Genomic DNA, 20,142 nt, shown 5'->3' on the forward strand with positions numbered 1-20,142 from the left:
CTTTTAATTTCATGGCTGCAGTCACCACCTGCAGTGATTTTGGAGTCTTAGAAAATAAAGTCTGTCACTGTTTCTATTGCTTCCCCATCTATTTGCCATGAAGCGATGGGACTGGATACCATGATCTTCGTTTTTTGAGTGTTGAGTTTTAAGCCAGCTTTTTCACTCTCCTCTTTCACCTTTATCAAGAGGCTCTTTAGTTCCTCTCCGCTTTCTGCCATTAAAGTGATCTCATTTGCATATCTGAAGTTGTCGCTATTTCTCCTGGCAATCTTGATTCCAGCTTGTGATTCATCCTGCCTGGCATTTTGTATGATATTCATTCTGCATATTAGTTAAATAAGCACGGTGACAATATACAGCCTTTCTCAGTTTTGAACTAGTCCATTGTTCCATGTCCAGTTGTGTTGCCTCTTGTCCTGCATAGGTTTCTCAGGAGGCAGGTAAGGTGGTCTAGTATTCCCATCTGTTTAAGAATTTTCCATAGTTTATTGTGATTCACACAGGCAAAGACTTTAGCACCTAAAAACATCTTCTACCCGTGTCCCTTTTCCTTTGCCATCTCTGTGCCCTGTGCCAAGGAATATGGCACAGACATCAATCCCAGAGGACTGGCAGTTGACTGGCTAAGCCCTGCATGGATGGCCATTTCAAAAGTCAGATGGAAATAGAACAGAAGAAGGGAGAAAGTTGCAAAAAGGACCCTGACCTTTGTGATTAGATCCATCTTTAGAGATGAGGTTGGGTGTACCACATCTTTATCCATTCATCTGTCACTGAACATTTAGGTGGCTATGCAATGGAATATTACTTAGCCATAAAAAGGAATGATATTGGGTCATTTGTAGAGATATGAATAGACCTACCCAGAATCTGTCAGAGAGTGTGAAATAAATCAGGAGAAAAACAAATACTGTTTATTCATGTATATATGTGGAATCTAGAAGAAAAATATAGATGACCTTGTTTGCAGGGCAGGAATAGAGAGCAGATGTAGAAAATGGACCAGTGGACACAGAGTGGGAATGATTTGGGAGACTGGGATTAACATATGTATAAAACAGATAGCTAGTGGGAACCTGCTGGCTCAGGGCTCAGCTCAGGGCTCTGTGATGACCTACAACGGTGGGATTGGGTGGGGTGGGAGGGAGTCCAAGAGGAAGGGGATATATATATACATATAGCTAATTCACTTCATTGTACAGCAGAAACTAATACAACATGAAAAGCAACAATATCCCAATTAAAAAAAAAAAAATGAGATGGGCTGGAATAACTCTAGGATAAAGCATGGTCATTGGAGTAGTAGCCCCAGGACCTCTTGTAGTTGGGGAAGAGGGGGATTATGCAGAGCAGAGGCCAGAAACACAGGATATATGACACTATTACCTTAATTAACAAGGTGAACCACCAAACCAGGATGAGGTGACCAAGAAGCTTGAGTGAACTTTACCAATGTTCTCAGCCCAATAACATCCAGCAAACACAACTCAGTTAGGACAAGGCTGAGAGACTCCTAACACACAGCCAGCACAGAGCCCATTACCTAAATGTCTTTCCTAGGAGGCAGTTGTAACTGAAGCTGGTAGTCAGAGGAGGCCACAGAGGTGGATGCCAAGACCAAGACATACAATCTTCTTAAAAAGGTTGTTTACAAGTGTATAAACACTAGGCCCCTGGTAGTTAGATTGTAAAAGATATGTGACTACCCAAGCATAGTTTTAGAAAGTATCACTAAAGTTTGAGCATTAAAAGCTCACAAAATGATCCCTTCATTATTTGGTTCCATCAGCAATAAATAAAATCATATTTACTGAGAAAGTTAAATTGGTCTTATTTCTTCCCTTCCCCTCCTTCCCTCTCTTGCTCCTTTCCTTCCTTTTATCCCATTCTTTCTAAAATCACACTGAAATTACTAAACCCCTTCTGAGTTATGTTTCGATCTGACATAGACTGCAAGGGAAGAAAAAGACACATAGGTTGGCAGTTTTCTTCTAACTATAAGAATACATTCTTGCTTAGAGTTTGTATTGGATCAGTTGCTCTTATTTCCAGAAGATCTGAATTGTGGCATCCACAATTGATTTTGTGGATGAATCCAGGTTGGTTCGTTATATGTTGAAGTCCATTTTTTTTAAGGGGCTGAGGAGAGGCACGTGGCAGTGTTCCACTGTGACTTTTTGGTGTCTGATCTGACTGAGATTGAAAGCAAAAGTTGTTGTGAGTTAGCATAGAGGGTTTTTTTTTTTTTTTAAGCTGCTCTGGGTCTTCGTTGCTGCACGCAGGTGTTATCTAGTTGCAGTGAGCTGGGGCCACTCTTTGTTGCAGCGCTTGGGCTTCTCATTGCAGTGACTTCTCTTGTTGCAGAGGACAGGCTGTACACAGCGAGCTTCAGTAGTTTGAGGCGTGTGGGCTCTATAGTTGTGACTCTCAGACTTTAGAGCACAGGCTCAGTAGTTGTGGTCCTTGGGCTTAGTTGCTCCCCAGCATGTGGAATCTTCCCATCCAGGGGTCAAACTGTGTCTCCTGCATTGGCAAGCAGATTCTTATCCACTGCACCACCACGGACGTCCAAGGGTTGTTTTTGGTTTGTTGGTTCTACTGAAGGTGATCTCTCCCCCAGCCTTACCCCTCACCCACTCCCAGCCCCTCATAAGTTAAATAGAAGTTTGCTTAGGAAGAAAATGCAATTTAGTGAGTCATAACTCATAGTAAACCTGGGAGGAGTAAGAGAAGTGACAAAAGAATAATTAGATTGGCAGCTGCAAAAATCCATCTTGTGTCTGAGCTAGTCGGCTTAAAGCCAGTGGAAGGTAACCCCCCTTTTCTCTCTGCAGACCTTAATGAACTTGCTATAGCCCTTGGGTCTGAGGGCTTGTGTGTGTTCTGCTGCCTGCAGTAACAAAAGTATCCTTATTTTAAAGCAGCTTTTATTGAGAGTCCCTTGTGTATTGATATTGTTTCCTAGCTGAGTAACCTTAGACAAATTAGTTAAATGCCCCATGCTTCAATATTTTATGTAAAATGGACATAGTAAAAACCTGTTACAATGGAATAATACTTGGCCATAAAAAGGAATGAAATTGGGTCATTTGTAGTGATGTGGATGGACCTAGAGTCTGTCATACAGAATGAAGTAAGTCAGAAAGAGAAAAATAAATATCATCTATTAACACATGTATAGAGTCTAGAAAGATGGTACAGATGTGCTTGTTTGTAGGGCAGGAGTAGAGATACAGATATAGAGAATCAACTTGTGGATACAGGGGAAGGGGAGGGTGAGATGAACTGAGAGAGTAGGATTGACATATATACACACTACCATGTATAAAACAGTTGTAGCAAATGGCATTATTTTGTTCTGTTTTTTGGCTGAGTAACATTCCATTGTGTTTGTGTACCACAACGTCTTTATTCATTCCTCTGGCAATGGATACTTAGATTGCTTCCATGTCCTGGTTACTGTTAAATAGTGCTGAACTGAACACTGGGATGCATGTGTTGTTTCAAATTACGTTTTCTCTGGGTATATGTCCAGGAATGGAACTGCAGGGTCATATGGTAGGTCCGTTTTTAGTTTTTTAAAGAAACCTCATACTGTGTTCTCCACAGTGGCTCTGTGTCAATATATGTTCCCACCAACATTATAAGAGGGTTCCCTTTTCTTCACACCCTCTCTAGTATTTTTTGCTTGTAGATATTTTGATGATGGCTGTTCTGATCAGTGTGAGGTGACACCACATTGTAGTTTTTATTTCATTTCTCTAGTAATGAGTAATATCAAGCATCTTTTCATATGCTTTTAACTATCTGTATGTCTTCTTTGGAGAAATGTCTATTTAGATCTTACACCCATTTTTTATTGTTTTGTTTTATGTTGAGCTGCATGAGCTTTTCGTATATTTTAGAGATTAATCCCTTGTCAGTTGCTTTGTTTGCAGATGTTTTCTCCCGTTCTGTGGGTTCTCAGGACAATTTTTAATAACGATTTTTACTTAACTATTTACCCATCATTAACAATAATGGTAACTGAAGTTTGCATGGCCCTTCAAAGTGCTTTCATCTGTTTTGCTCTACTTGATCATTGAAACAAGCCTTTGAGGCCACCTTATTCTCTTCCGAGAGAAGGGTAACTGAGAGAGAGCTCAGGAGACTTTCTCAGAACTATTTAGGTACAAGTAGGACTCAAATTAAGGTCTTCTGAGCAAAATAATCTTCTGGAAAGATCTTGTTTATACATGTGATACTTAGTGATATTTGTCGAATTGGATTAAATGACACTGAGTTGAATTGGCTGGAACTAAATTAAAAGGAGAAGTGTTGGGGGACCCTTTGAAAGGTCCGTGCTAGCAGAATCATCAGATTTTCATCCAGCTTCTCTTCCTTCCAGCCTTCCTCTGTCCCTTCTCTTGTGTTAAGAGGAGGGACAATTGTGTTAACAATGTGTCTCCTCTTATTGTTAAGTGAGCCAAGCTGAAGGTAGGAGTGATCCACTCAGGGGATGGTAGCTGGCATAATTGGCATGGTTTGGGAACTACAGACAAGTAACTGTGAACAAATTCATTTGGTTCCATGGTTTTTTCCCACCAAAAAGCATTGATTCCAGTTCAAGAGGTGATCTCCACCTTAGTCACGAGTTATGGCACTCTCTGCTTGTTTTTCTGCCCGGGTCCACTCCAGGCTGCCTGGATGTTCTTCAACTGACAAGCACCCCATCGGCACCTGTGTCATGTCTCACAGAGCATGAAGCCACTTGACTAAAAACAAATAAGAGCTGGAGAACCCAGAGTGGGGAAATAGACATGAAAGTGTCTTATAAGAAAGGTTGAAATGAAATGCTGCATTAACAAGACAAAACCAGAAGCTCAGATTCCTTGGCCATCACCACCCCAGGGGACCCTTCCTGCCATTTCCCACCTTGAGAATTAGCATCTCATAGCTGCTGAAAAAATGATATAGTAACACCTGCTGTGAGCCTGGACCCTCTAAACCAGGAGTCCCCAACCTCTGGGATCTAATCCTGATGATTTGAGGTGGTACTGACGTGATAATAGAAATTAAAGTGCACAGTAAATGTAATGCACTTGAATCATTCCAAAACCATCTCCTCCACCCCAGTCTGTGGAAAATGGTCTTCCATGAAACTGGTTCCTGATGCCAAAGAGGTTGGGGACTGCTGCTCTAGCCTCCTGGCAGTCTGCTGGAGGACCACTTGTTTACAATGTCTAGAGGGTATCACAGAGTTATGGAATGGTTCAGACTTGAGGGTGGATCCCTTTCTCCTCAGACCTGGGACTAAACAGTGACCATTCCTTTTAGTTACTCAAAGTATCCCTCAGCCCCGCTTCAAGAGCTACAGCTTGTCATGCTTTCTAAACTGCCTTACAATGAGGTGAGCTTACGTTATCAGATAAAACCTTCATTTTGATAATGTCAGTACTTCTGTGATTTCTAATTTTTTGTTGAGTTGATCTGGCATTGGTGGTAGGACTGAATTTTTTTTTTTTACTTTCAGAACTTGGTTTTGATATTGTAAAATTATTTGGATGTAGATAAAAGAATGTATCAGTGGGAATCATCAAACGAATAAAATAACCGACTTACCTGGGAATCTCTCTGGACTTTCCAACTCTAACATTCAGTGTCTTCATGATTCTTTCAGTGTCTTCGTGATTCTAAGTCCAGCAGTATTGCTCTGGGTCGAGGGCAGAGAGCAATGGAAATGTAAGAACTGAAGCAGAATCCTAAATTAAATCACATTATTGAATTTGCAAGGAGCTGTTAGGAAATTCCACATGTCGATGTTAATATATTTTACATCATAGTTAGGTATAAAAGACTCACTGCAACGGTCTTTGTAAAACTAGCAAATCAAACAGACAGACAAACAAAAAAGCAAACTAAAAACATTCAAAATGCCCCGATCAGGAGAATTCATTTAGTTGGCAGGCTATACAACCATTAAAACTGATGATTATGAATATTATATATTCTCATGTTATGAAAACACGAGGAAAAGTGAGATATACAAAGCTATATATACTGGTTATCATTATGGAAAATATTGAGAAGAGAAACTGGTTATTTTAATATATGAATAGGAACATATAGAAAAAACACTTGTATTGCAGAGTTGTAATATTTTTACAGTAAAGTCTAAATTTCTAAATGAAATAGAACAAAAGCAAATATACACTGAGAAATCAATATAAATCTCTTCATAAGTACCACCATTTCTCGGTGCAGTTAGATTCCAAGTGATTATTTTATGTGATTTATTCAGCATCTGTCATTTTAAGAATTGGATAATGTTTGGCTCCAAAGCAAAGAATAATTAGCAATATAATTAATCAAATTGGTGTTTATATTTCTACGTCAAAGTTAATCATTTTCATTTTCTTATTTTGTGGGAGGAGTTTGCCTTTTATTAAAGCTAATAGCATCCAAAGTATTGCAAATGCATTTCAAAGGTTTAAATTGTACAAACTTAGTATCACAGCTGAAATGTACAGTCAGTGCTCTCACTTACTGACACCTGGAACAAAGGCAAAGCATTTTGACTTAAACTAAGGAGACTGCACTCATAACTCCCATTCATGCAGCCGGTTATTTCCTCTGTGTTAGGGACAGGAATCATGGCATATATAACGTCTGGACTAATCAGATAGTCATCAGATTTCATCCTTGTCTGTTGTTCCTTACTCTACCCTGCTGTCTCCCTCCCCACCAACACACACACACACACACACATACACGAGGATGAGAACTCTTAACATCTTCCAGGAAGTCACAGAAATATAAGATGCAGACTGACTCATCCATTGAACATGGAGTGTTGGATAGTCATTTGTCAGTTTTTTTCATCCAATATGAAATCACATTAGGAATCTTGAGACAGACCATTATTTCAGCTTATTGTTGTGGCTGTTTTGTAGATGACATAAAATATCACAGCAACCAGGGTGATAGGGAACTTTTCAATGATCGATTTATTGAAACAGTTATAGATAGACCTCCAGTCTGTCTGTCAAACATATGTAAATAAATAATATATATGTTGACATTTCCGAGTGAGCAGATCCTTGCAGCTCTGTCTTTTGCTATGGCAAATCTAGCGGGGGAGTTGGACGCTCGGTGTTTTCCTGTTGTGTGAAACCATTCTTGGCTGTAATGTCTCTCCAAGGAGCTGCTCTAATTAATGTAAAACACTCTAGATACTACTTCATAAATACTAAGCTTCCTCTAAGTGGCACAAAATTAAGATCCTCTATTGAACAGTTTCTCTATATGCTCCTGTGTGCTGGAATCATGGACCAATGCATTGTATTTCAGAAAGGAGGGGAGAGAAATCAGTAGTAAAAGCAGTTTGGAAACACTCATTTCTGCAAACCAACAGTTCTTTCTGCACTTATAGTGTACTTTAGTAAGCCCAGTCAACAGAGAACACTCTGGGGAAGAAATTATTTGAGTAAATAAAAATATACAGGCTGCAAAACATGAATCAGAATCACAGTGTATCCAAACAACAGATATTTAAAGAATGCTTTTTATCTGTGAGCTTCACCTGCTCTAATTAATGCTCTGAGTTTGTTCCTTCAAAAGCTTGCAACTGATATGACGTTGGTTATTTGCAGACACAGGCAAAAGGAGGCTGCCTCCAAAGAACCTTTTGTCCGTATATTCTTGAAAATTTCTGGGAGGAAAGTCTTCTAAGGAAGGTTTTATTTAGCCAATTATAATTTTTTCATGGATGTTTCCTGATACCTTTCTTATTTTACCATTCTGATCAGTTTATTGCTTATTATCACTTATGGTGAGTTTGATAGCTTATGGTTATGAAACAGCCAGCTACTTCTTCAGTATCTTTTATGTAGCTGTAGGTCTGGGCTACCTCCTGTCCCCTGCTCCAGACAGCAGTCCCACAAATTAAATGAAAAATAGTGTCAAATATGACCTAACAAATCTCTAAGCTAAAATGAAAAGCGTTCAAGGTTTGGATGTATCAGGAAAAAGTGCCAGACACATTAAAAAAATCCAATAAAAAGCCCTCCCTATACTTCCTCCTTCAGATCAGAACTTATTTAGACTACAAGTTTTAGGAAAACTGGTTCATTCCTCTGCAGTCACATCTCAAAAGCTGAGAAATCTGCTGCTTTATTTTTCCCTGCTCTGTCTCTGGAAGCAGCTCAAACAGCCACTGTAAGCTTTCTAAGGTGTTGACAACATAAAGTTCATCAAAACAAAAATATCAGCCATTGAAGATTCAGGACAGAAGTATCTCCACAAGATTATCTCAGTTAACAGAGACACATGTGGCTTTTCCCCACCTCACCCCACCCAGGAATGGGATATGAAAATGTAAGAAGATCTAACTTGAAAAATCTAACCAAAGAATATCTCATCTCTTGATTTTTACTTAACAAATTTACAGTCACCGTGCTCAGATAGGGTAGCTATCAGAAAGCGTGTATGTATGCACGTACATATGTGGGAGAGACAGAGAAAGAACAGTACTGAGCAGGTGAGGTTGAAAGCTGAGCTTTCAAGTCTGTTGTGACACCACTGACCAGATATTAGTTGAAAGAAGAAAACTGGATGACCCAGATGTGATTCTGCACTTTGAAAACAAGCTATTTATATAATCCGTGCCAAGCAGGGAGCTAAGAGGCTAGGAGATGTGTGTGATAGATATACTGATGTTTATAATGGTGTAGATAAAGATTTGTTTAAATCAAAGTTATTATCTTAGACCCGAGTGTCAGTTGACCACCAGGAGCTCCTTGAGACTCCTGAGGCCCACATAATGACCCCCCACTCATGGTCTTCCCCTCCCCCATTTTTCAGAAGCCAGAGGATGCCTGCTGCATCTTGCACTGTAGTGCAAACAGATCCCCGCAAAGAGAGAGGAAGATAAAATGAATTTAAATTCCAAAGGGGTTCCAGTGCCGGTTTCCTAGTCCCCGAGTCAGCAATGTGTTTGTGAAAATTCAGCCTTTTTGTCTCCCAGTAAAAAGGAGCTAAATCTACATCGGTGGCCCAGTCTCGGGTTGCTATTCTTTGCATTTTCTATTCGAGTGAATGAGAGTGAATGAAGTGGCCGGGACCCTTCATTTGATCTACTCAATTGCATAAAGTGACAGAATTCTAATATATTTGTTTAATGCTCTTCAATGGGCTTTCACTTTTTTGCTTGCAAATGAAGCAAAGTTTCATCCCCCTTTAACACCGGGACATATTTCATAACTCAGGCCGTGGTTTGAAGTGATCTTGAGAGGAGTTTTAGATTCAAAAAGTGGGAAATAAAGAAACAGATGTGAAGTTATTGTAAATTCCTAGAGTGGGCTCTGGGGCTATTGTGCCCCCACGGCGGGGGGTCCAAGGGCTGTGCCTTTCATGCTGTAATTGAAACATATTAATTAGATAATTTGTTGTTAGTTTAAACGAAACAAATGCATCCCTTTTGAGGCTTCACAGCTGGTGGGTTGGATTGTTTTTGTTTTGTTTTTGTTTGGGTGTTTCTGTGTATATGTGGCTTTAGGAGAAAAAAATTAATTGACATTTATATTAAGAATTGGAGAACAGATTCTGATCCTGTTGTTACTTAAATGGATATCTTTTTACAAAGGGAGTTTCCATCTGCAAAAGTATAAACCCTCCCTGAACCACCCCCCAATCTGGCATAAACTAATGTAAAACCTTCTGTTAGAAGCACTTCCCTTGGATTCTTTCTCCCTCCCACCTACCACTTGAGCACCTGGCCAGATTTATGCTTCCAAGACACTCAATGTTCTCATCTATTTTAAAGGAATTAAGCTCGCTGCTGTAATATTTAAGCCATTCCAAGGATCATTTACTAGCACCACTCCCGCTAGTCTTCAGGCTTCTCAAAACCCCCAGCCCAGGCAATAGGAACAGTGAGAACTTCAACAGCTTCTCTCTCTCTCTCTCTCTCTCTTACACACACACAAAACTCATCCATTGTGTAAGCATTTCCCCAAATCACAGAGAAAGCCACTTAAAAACACAGTTGAGCACAGAAGCATGTTAAACACCAAAAGTAACAGAAGAGTCCAGTTTTCAAATCAAAAACCTAAATTAAAAAAAATCAATATTGTCCAAATTTACAAACTAGGAAATAATATAGCTTAACTCCATTCTCAGGGTGAGATCCCTAACATATACGCCTTACTGTACGGGGTTGTCTCTTCCAGTTTTATTTTAAAGCTGCGTGTATTGACTTTGGACTTGAGCCAGGTGAAAAGATTTAACATGACAAAGAGAGCCATTGAAGGTATGGAAGTTATAAACTTCCTTATTTGTGGGGTACTTCAGCTGAACTGGGTGCAAGTCTCAAAGCTGGAGTTGAAGTGGGGTGGAGGCGTGTGTGTTTGGGCTGCCTTTGGATTCCTGATGGTCAAAATATCATCAATGGATTTTTTACTTTACTCATTCAACTTCGTCTGAGAAAAGATGCCTGCAGTGGTGAAAGGAGGACTCACAATGCCGAAGTTATTTCATTCTTTGCAATACACCATGACGAACTTAACAGCTGAAAAGCACATTTTCAAATGCTGACTTGAAATCAGTCCTTTGCTAAAAATCAGAAATAGGACCTGCATCTTATTTGCCTCTATTTATTAAATGTGTGTATGTACACATCACTTGCCTCTAAATTCTATTGCTGCTACTAGGAAGAGCATTTTATCTATGTAAGCTGAAAATTTATAAAACGTTTGAGGCCCATGTTAGCCCTTTATGCTCCCTTCATTCTCAGTTCAAATGCAGTGTTAGTGAATTCCAGGAGATTAGAATATTCCAGAGATGGCCTTTAATTTTATTTTGCAGGAAATAGTGAAAATGGTATTTCATTTTTTTTTAACTGTAGATGATTTCTGCTTGGGAACAAAGTTTCAAGAGTTTCCTGGCCCAGGGTGGATAAGTTTTCCAGGCTTTCTTTAGCTGATCGTGTTGATATAATTGTGAATTGGGCTTGATGAATGAGTTTAGTTGTCCCCTGTCTGACGAGCTTTAGTGGCTTCATGCATTTTAATCAGTCCAATGATTCATTTATTTTCCACCTTTTTTTTTTTTTTTTTTTGGCTGTGTGTGGGATCCTTCCTTTAAAAAAAAAAAAGTCACAACAGGATTAATTATCCTTTGCATTAATCCTAATTTTTTTTTCAGATAACCCTCTGAATATATAAAGGTCGCAGGTGCTAAGGGTTCTCCTAGTGGAGTATAGTCATGATGATTTCTGAGGTTTCTCTGTGTTGCACAAGGTCTCTTGTTTAATCATTTTACACAGTAAAGTGTTAATCACCATTTAAGTTTGTCTTTGTCTTGTAACTTCATTAGTTGAATACACACCTCACTCTGGAAATATGGTGACCCCTTCAATAAAGTTTTAATTGGCCTCGAGCCATACATTCTTGGCAAACTTTAATTCTCTGCAAAAATCTGAAGAAAAGCAAATACTTACAGGCAGGCATTTAACTTCCTTCATTTCTTTAAAATAAATGCAGCAAGCATTATTTTCCCAGATGAAGGATTAAAGAGAAATCTACTCAGTTAAAAGTGAACAGGTTTCTTGACAAGCTAGGTGGACTTTTAAGTAACTTCTGAAAAAGAAAATTTCAACGACTACAATAATTTAAAGGACCAAGGAAATGAAGGGTCACTGCAAATAGGTGTATCAGAATATAAATATTGAGTAAGCAAGTTTGCTTTCAAGTTCTGTATCTCCATATCACCTCTACCTGGTTTCTATAGAAGCCTTATATTCATACAACTACTGTCTATTTTGTAAAATGCATGTTTTAAGATAGACAAATATAAAGTACTATTTTTTTTTTTCACTAACAGTTTCTCCTTCAGCACTGCACATGTGCACCTGATCTATACTAGGGAATAGATTATTTCATCTCTCTCTCTGGGCAAATGTCTTTTCAAGAGTCCCTCTGAATAATTTCTCCCCTAGTCTGCAAGTGCATAAGAGGAGGTTTGTTTTAAAAGTAAGTTATGAAAAAGACAAACTACTCAGACAATGAATTGCAGAAAGCATGCTTAGAGAAGCACTACATCTATCTTGGGTAGAGTTATTGTTTGTAGCAACTCTTCAAAAACACACACAAGTAAAATTTGAATTTACATATTTTAATGAGAAAATATTATTTGGACTAGGTTCATAATTTAATGTAGACACCTTTTTAAAATTCTTTGTCTTAAAACAGGCATGCTGGGAACAAGAACATCAATATTTAAAACGCCATGCTAATTCTGTACAGGGAGGGAGAAAAAATGAAAGGTAAAAATGGTACAGTTCTGATGACACTACAACTTTTTTTTTTTTAACTTAAGCAGGTCACACCAGAACAACAGTTTGTTTTCCAGCAAATTACCTAAGATTCTAAAGGAATATAGCAAACAAAAGTGCATTTTACACAGTGTATAATCATTCCTATTCACAATCATTTACATCTCTTTGCAGCCCTTGAGCTTCTTGGAAAAGTTCCTGTAGCAAACAGAAAGACTTGTCCATGGGAGACCTATCCGGTGACACCTCCTTCATGTTACCAGTCAGCTTATCTAAGTTCTTCTAGGGTTGCCCTTGATGGTTTCTTAGTTTGGACTTATTTCATTTTCTTTCTTTTTTCCTTCCAGCAATAAAATAAATAGTTAAAAAGGTCTCTAAGTAATCGGAAAGTTAACATCCTAATTAACTTTCCCATACCCACCCCTTCCCTCCCCTAAACCTGGCCAGAAATGCAGAGTAAACATTCACATTACAACAGGTACTTGTAAAGTGGGCTTTGCCCGCTCGCCCGCCAAAGCAATACGAATTCAAGTTCACTGTTTACGTTTTACCGGGCGCTTTGTAAACATACAAGGTTACTTTTACTTTTATTTTGTTTGTGTTGAGGACAAACGTCTCCTTCTCAGCTTGGTAGCCTCTCCCCTAAAACTCCCAGCACCAGGAGCCTCTAGCAGAAAACAAAATCCAAAACAAAAAAAACCCCGCAGAAGCCGTGGAGGCAGGGCCGCTTCTCAGGGAAGCTGTGGTCCGCCCAGCCCCTGCCGGATGGGCGGAGGCGAGTAGGGTAGGAAGTTAGTGGTCCCTTTTCGCGGCAGATTTCCAAGACGGTAAATAGAGATCTGGCTCTCCGCTGGGTGGTTGCAGCCATCAGGGGAGATATGTTCCAGGAAACCCCGGAGACGGTTTCTCTGGGCTTGGAGCTAACGGTGCCGTGTCCAGAGCCTCGCGGATCCGGACAGAGCGAAGACGCGCTCCTCTCCGAGGCGGCAGGAGGCAGGAACTCCCCTGCCTCTTCTGTGGGAGAGGGTTTCGGGGCCCCGGGCATGGGACGACTTGGCTCAGGCGTTCCCTGCCTTTCCCTCCTGGGGGCGAGGACAACTCCCACGCGCGCCTCCTGGCCCAACTGCAAGTTTGTGTTTCGTTTCCTGGGTCCAAAACAAAAGTTCTCACGGGGAAGAGAGGGTTGGCCGAAGGTGAAATGGACAAATTAGGGTGTCCCAGGTCGAGGCGGGCAGGACTGGGAGCCGGGGGAGGCGAGTGAGCTGGCGGGGAGGGGAAGAAGAGGGGGCGCCGGCCTCTGCGGGTCAGTGCACCGCCACTGAGTGCAAGGCGGAGGCCGGGCTGGTGAGCGTTTCGCTGGGAGTAGCGGGGCTGCTTTGGCTGGTGGCTGTTTGAGAGGACGTGGGGCTCAGCGAGGGCGGCGAGTTCGAGAGCAAGGTGGGGATGGGCGCAGGCAGCGCGGGCAGGGCAGGCACTGCGGCCGGTGTGGGCTTGATGGGCACGGGGATGGCGGGCAGTGTCTGGCCCGCTGCGTGGCACAGAGGCTTCAGTGGCACGCCGTAGGCGCTGTAATCGCCACTTGCCATGGAGATGGGGGTGGCTGAATCGATCATGCCTGCGGAACCGTACACGTGTGGCCAGCCGGTGCCCAGCGAGCTGCCCATGGTAGTCAACTGGTTGGGGAGCGGGTAGGCGGCGGGCACCGGCTGCATGGCGGAGAAGGCCAGCCCCCCAGGCATCTTGTACTCGCGTGCGATGATATTCTCGATGGCGAAGGGATGCTTGAAGCCTGAGGGCTGCGCTACGCCGCCCAGGTTGTAGGCGGCCGTGGGCATCTGCGGCAGGTGCGTGCCCGAGGCGGCCAGCGCGCTCAGGCGCAGCTTGGCCTGCTGCTGCAGGTACTGCGCGGCGTCAGCGGGCTTGCTGGGCGCCAGGTGGTCCGACTTGAGCACCTTGAAGCGCTTGCGGCGCCTCAGGAAGCTGCCGTTCTCGAACATGTCCCCGCAGCTGGGGTGCAGCGCCCAGAAGCTGCCCTTGCCAGGCTGGTCTGGCCGCCGCGGGATCTTAATGAAGCAGTCGTTGAAGGAGAGGTTGTGGCGCAGGCTGTTCTGCCAGCGCTGCGTGTTCTCCCGGTAGTAGGGGAAGCGGTCCATGATGAACTTGTAGATTTCGCTCAACGGCAGCATCTTCTCTGGCGAGCTCTGGATGGCCATGGCGGTTAGCGATATGTATGAGTAGGGCGGCTTCTGGTCGCTATACGTGTTGCGGCCCGGCCGAGGCATCTTCTTCTTTGCCCCCTCCTAGCTCTGGGTCCGCGCGGGCCTGCTCGGATCTGGGAAGGGGGGAAAGATAAGCGGGGGAGGGAGGAGGACGTGGATGCACAGACGAGGTCAACCAGGCCAAGAACAGGCTTCGGGGGTGGCGCAAGTAGGGGGCTTTGGCGCTAGATCAGCCAGCGCCTAAGCTCTTTAGCCAGCAACTTTATGTGTCGAGTGGGACGCAGCCAGGGGGCGCGGGAAGGGAAGCCGGCGAGCGGCGTGAGGGGAGCCTGGAAGTAAGCCCGGACCTGGAGCGGGAACTGGGGGTAGAGATGCAACCGTGAGCCGCTCACCTTAAAGTTGCCTCAAGTTGCGCGTCCGCATCCGGGATGGGGCTGCTGCTCGCCTTGTCCCTCCCGGCGCGCAGCCAGGGCGCAGTGTCCGGGTTCGGCTGGGCTCCGTACGTCTCTGAGCTCAGCAGCTCAGCCCCGCAGCGCCCCGCGCCGCCCGGTCCCTGGCGCTTCTGGCCGTGCGCTCCGCGGGCGGCCGAGCTCGGCTGCGGAGTTCCGGCGCGGACGCTGGCAGCAGCGGCCTCGGGGCTCCGGAGGGCGCTGCTCTGGGCTCCGCAGCTCCGCTGAGCTAGGTGGCTGCCTCCATGTCCTCCCTCGAACCATCTGATAGTTTTAAGCGGTGACAGGAGCAGAAAAGACCCCTGTAGCGGTGCTTCATTAATGTGCCACTTCTTAGCTATCATATGACAATCGCCTTGGGAGGAGGAGGAAGAGGAGGGGGAGCGGGGGATGCAGAGGGAGGGGACTGAGCGAGAGGGAGAGAGCCTGGCCAGCTCTGGTTTCTTTCACACCTATTTACATGGACACCTTGGCCAATAGGAATCACTTCCAGCTCAAGACTGGGCGAGGGGGAAGAGCCTCTGCCACCGGTGGGAGCAGGACGCGCCGGCCAGGGTGCGCGGTGTGAAGGTATGGGGTGGTAGCGGCGGGAGCAGGGATACAGGCTACAGGCGACCACTCACATTCACAGACCTAGCTTCTGCGCAGATGGTATTTGACATGGAAATTGCTTGGCTATTGGGGTATTTTGTTTCCTTTGCAGTGTATCGGGTTTGTATTGTTGGCTAACTTCAGGCACGGCTTTCCCCTGAAGGAGACCCTTTCCCTGCGCTTGGCATTACCCGGGAATGGTTACGCGCGTTATTGTAATGAAACTACACCTTCCCCTAGTCCTCCGAGAGGCAGGTCAAAGTTTGATTTGGCCTTCCAAGGCTGCTTCCTTGACGCGGCACAGTGGGTGTGTAGCTTTAAGCGAGGGTTTTAAAATACAACAACACCAAAAACTACTATGGGACAGCCACGTGTAAGAGCCCATTTTGAATCTAAGTGTATTGGCCAAATTAAAAAAATTAAAATAGTGTATCTGGGCAAATAAGCAAGGTCTTCACTTTGTAAGCCCTCCAGGAATCTGGTTAGACACAGGATGGAGGCTCTGGGGCTGTTGGGGAAGACGGTGTGGGCACCTGGGGAGAGCCTGAGTTTGGTTGACACAGTTGTCTCTCGCTTTCAGCAGGTGGTTTAAAACGGGAGGAAGGGGTGGGCTGAAAGTTTGCATTTTACAGCCAAAACTTTCTCCCCACCCCCCCCCTTTTTTACATAGAAAAAAGTTATATAGGGTTTAGAGGGCACTGCAAAAGCTGCCTGCGGCCCCACTAAAACTGCAGTACCTTCTAGATTTGCAAAGAACCAAAGGATTTTCCTTTTTTGGAGAGAAGAGGGGATGGGGATGTGCCTAGGATCACCCTGCCTAGTGTGGGTAACTGGTTTCCTTCAGTTTGGATTCATCTCTGGAGATTCAATGAATTATTATTATCATTATCATCGTTGTCACCATCATCAACAAACTGCTATGAAATAGTGAGTTAACCCTACCCACTTGCACGCTGTCTACAAATGTAGATGGTAGGCATTCCCACTGGTTTCTGCACATTCTCTAACCTTTATGGTTTTCAAAAGAAATTTCTACTATCTCGTTTTTAAAAACTCAGTACCTGTAGCCCACAATAAATCATCTTCAGTCTGGAAATGTAAGAACTTTTCTTTTGGCAGGAGGAGGATGAGGTGGTGGTAGGAGATTTCTGGGTGTGACATTTTGACACTTAATGATACTAGAGCATTATTAGTGTAGCTGTTTGGGGTTAACATAAAAAAGATCTTTAAACATGCATGCACGTGTGTGCACTGTACATGAGGACACGCATACACACACACACACCCTCCATTAACCATAGTTTCGGAGGTGGTCAATAACTCACCAAAACGTAACTTAAACACGGTGAATTTAGGAGATTAAACAATTTCATTAATATTGAAATGGCCCTCGCGTCTAGGCTGCCTTGCTTGAGATGCAAGCACACGTTTTTCAATATTAACAGAAGTGCTTGAAGAAAAGAATAATGTCACCTTCTTAATTCAGAAAAAATAACCAAGAGGAGAAGGTGGGTGCTCAGGGGTGGGGGAGGGATGCTGACCTGTCTCTGGGGCATTACTGGAGAAAGGCTGACAAACCCTCTACAGATAAACCAGTTGGACCCAAAGGAGCCTCTGCAGAGGTTGGGCTGGAGGCAGTGGTACTTGCCGGAATTGCAGCACGCTTCAGCTTCTAAGGAGGTGCAGCATTTGGGGGGTTTCTTGACGAGGCCAGGGTAGGCTACAGGGTCCTGAGATAGGAGCCTAGGAAGCTTAGGAGCTTGAGGGACCCACTGATAACTAGTAGTGAGGGCTTGTATTTTCCAGACTGAAAGGCTTTGATCCAGTTTTCCTGCTTCAGAAGGCAACTGGAATCCGAGGTACAAGGAGGGCAAGGCAGAAGCCCTTCTGGGAGGGAGAGGTACTAGCATCGAAGCGCCTAAGAATTTTTAGGATCCTCTAAGAAAATATGTACACACACACACACACACACACACACACACACACACACACACACTGATAGTGTTTTAAGAAGGGTTGGATTTGGGATGTGAAAGATCTCTGTTCACCCTGCGACAGCCAGGAAAATTCTTTTCGATTCTTTTCTACTGTGTGTGTGTGTGTGTGTGTGTGTGTGTGTGTGTGTATGCGCGCACGCGCGCGCGCATACACACACACACACCCCCTCCCCAGTAGTTCCCGCGTATTAAGGGTGGGGGATGGGGAAAGGGAATGTTTTTGTTTTAACAATTGGCATTTTGTTGCCTTGCAAAGGGTCTTTGTATGGCTGTCGAAATCATTGCTCCGAGTAAACAGAAGATTAACTAAATTCTAAGAGTAAAAACGTTTGGGTGAAAAAAAAAAATCCAAGTTGGAATAAATCTCTGTCTGTCTCCCTGGGAAAGTTGTAACCACCAAGTTGGGGACATGGGAGGATATAAGTAGGGATCCTCAAAGTTTGGCTCCAGTGAAAATGGGAAGTGAGGCACATTACCCAGGCTCGGGGCTAATTAAAGAAATTGCACCTAATGGCACAAGTTTGTCTTCTGTGAGGAGTGAGGAGTTGTGAGATGCACATTTAAAAAGTGTACTTTGCTGTAAAATTGAACCTTAATTTCCTCCTGAAGCCCAGGGGAAGGGACAGATTTGCATGCTCTTTAAAGAGTGTTTTAAGACTGGTATTATGAAGAAGAGAGGGAAGGAGCACTTTCCAGAAATCTTGAAAAGTGCATCAGTCTATTGTATAGAACCCAAAGCAAACAGAAGCTTTGGGGAGGGAGCACATCCGACCTGGAGGCTTAGGGAGTTGTTGGGAAAACTGTATAAAATACACATAAGTCAATTATACCCATGTGCAAACCAACTGGAAATCTCTTTCGTGCAATAGCCATTCATCACCTCCGGAGCCCACCACCGACCACCTTTCTGCTTGGAGAGTTCGCAATAGCCTCTTTTCTCACAAGCTGGACCACACACGGCTACAGATTTCGTAATAATTTATGCTAATTTCCCTCCATAAATCCACAATTCGCTTCAGTGGCACCCGGGCTACTGAGGGAGTAAAAAGGAGACAGAGGGGTGACAAATACAATATTGATTTTGATTCCTTCTGTTGTCAAGCAGGTGTGTGTGCGTGAACGGTGGGGCTGGGGTTTAGGGGCGGGGGTTTGAGGAGAGGAAAACTATACAGAGCCCATGCCAGCGGCTCCATCCACACTCCAGAAAGTAACGCGCCCTGGTTTGTTAATATTTACCAAACACCAACGGGAGGTGGAGGAGAGTACCCGGCAGCTTCCGAGGGTTTCCTAGGCGCCAAAAACAATACCCGCCTTCCCGACTTGGAAAGTGAACTCTGTGCTGCCTGGAGCGCTTTGGCTAAGCCTTCCCCCTTCTTCTCCTCCTCCTTTCACTCTGGGAGTCCTCCCCTCCCTCTCCCCTATCCCCCCTCCTTTCCTCTTTCTAACGCACTCTTGTCCCTCAGTTCTCTTCACTTTACTTTTTCTCCCTCTCTCCACTTTTTCCAGCATCTCTGTAAAATGGGCAGTAAAAGTGCTAAGAAGTGGGGGTGAAGGTCGAGGGCTTGTGCTTCCTCTGACCCGCCCCAACTTTTCAGGCTGCCTCCCGCAGGTGCCCAAGTCCTCTGGGCTCTCTGAGAACCCACGCTAAGGCACTGTGCTGCTTTGCCAGTCTTCACCAAATCTGTACTTTGATGGCATGAAATGACTTAGCTTTCCTTTAAAAAGGATTTTGTTCCTGGGGTATTCAGCACTAAAACAAACTCCCTCAGCCTGTCATTGGTCAATTTTTGTAAAAAAAAAAATTTAAAAAATCGTCCTCCTGAGTGCCCCGGAGACTGTCCTCAGAATAGGTGCACCTGTAGCTCCAGCAGCCCGGCATGGCACAGCCTGGCTCTAACCTTGGGGATCTGGGGACCAGAGGGACCCTGCTCAGGAAGTTCTCTCAGCCTGGCAGCACTGGACAGCAGGGTCTTGCAGGTCCTTGGGCCCCACCAGAGACCCACACCCAGTTGAGCGCTGCATCAGGGAAACCTATTGGCCGTGGCTGTCCCATGCTTCCAGGAGCCTGGGCTCATCCTGCCAGGCCAGCTTGATGAAGTCTGGTGGGAAATCAGAGTATTCGAGGAAGAGAGGTGGAGGAGGGGACACATGGCACTCTGGTGCCAAGGGCCAACCGGCAGCAGCAGGACTTGGCACCCTCTTCACCAGTGCTCCCCAATGCCACCCCAAGCACCAGGCAGCCCGAGTAGCACAGTATTTTTCAAACCAGAAGGAAGGAACCTCTCACAGGGAACTTTGGATCCATGCATTTCATTGGTTGGTGACTGGCCTACACAGGGTTTGGACCTTAATTCACATCAGAGAGATTGAGGAGAAACTTGATGAGGAGCATACTGCCTAAAATCAATTACACACACCCCCCCCCCAAATCTTGCTGGATTCTGAGGGAGGCAAGAGCCTCCACCTCCTGATCACTCTTTACTCCCATCCAAACCAGGAGGGTGTGGGTGTGTGTGGGTGGGTGGGGGGGGGGTGATATTCAGAGGTGTCTCCTCCCCAGTCTCTGCTGCTTG

The 20,142-nt window shown here is 44.3% G+C and overlaps 1 protein-coding gene across 1 annotated transcript; it reads right to left on the reverse strand.

Annotated features, from left to right (window-relative positions):
- Nucleotides 1–12,137: 12,137 nt before the first annotated feature.
- Nucleotides 12,138–15,339, reverse strand: FOXB1 (forkhead box B1). Its single transcript, XM_043472932.1, has 2 exons — nucleotides 14,925–15,339; nucleotides 12,138–14,645 (listed from the first exon to the last, which is right to left on the reverse strand). The coding sequence occupies exon 2, from the start codon at nucleotides 14,593–14,595 to the stop codon at nucleotides 13,618–13,620; it is 978 nt and encodes a 325-aa protein (XP_043328867.1). The 5' UTR covers nucleotides 14,596–14,645; nucleotides 14,925–15,339; the 3' UTR covers nucleotides 12,138–13,617.
- Nucleotides 15,340–20,142: the final 4,803 nt, after the last annotated feature.

This window comes from Cervus canadensis, chromosome 6, assembly GCF_019320065.1.
Source record: "Cervus canadensis isolate Bull #8, Minnesota chromosome 6, ASM1932006v1, whole genome shotgun sequence".
Taxonomy (NCBI): domain Eukaryota; kingdom Metazoa; phylum Chordata; class Mammalia; order Artiodactyla; family Cervidae; genus Cervus; species Cervus canadensis.

Excerpts from the sequence above, each read along its gene's own strand:
- FOXB1 (XM_043472932.1), bottom strand. The coding sequence starts at position 14,595 with ATGCCTCGGCCGGGCCGCAACACGTATAGCGACCAGAAGCCGCCCTAC.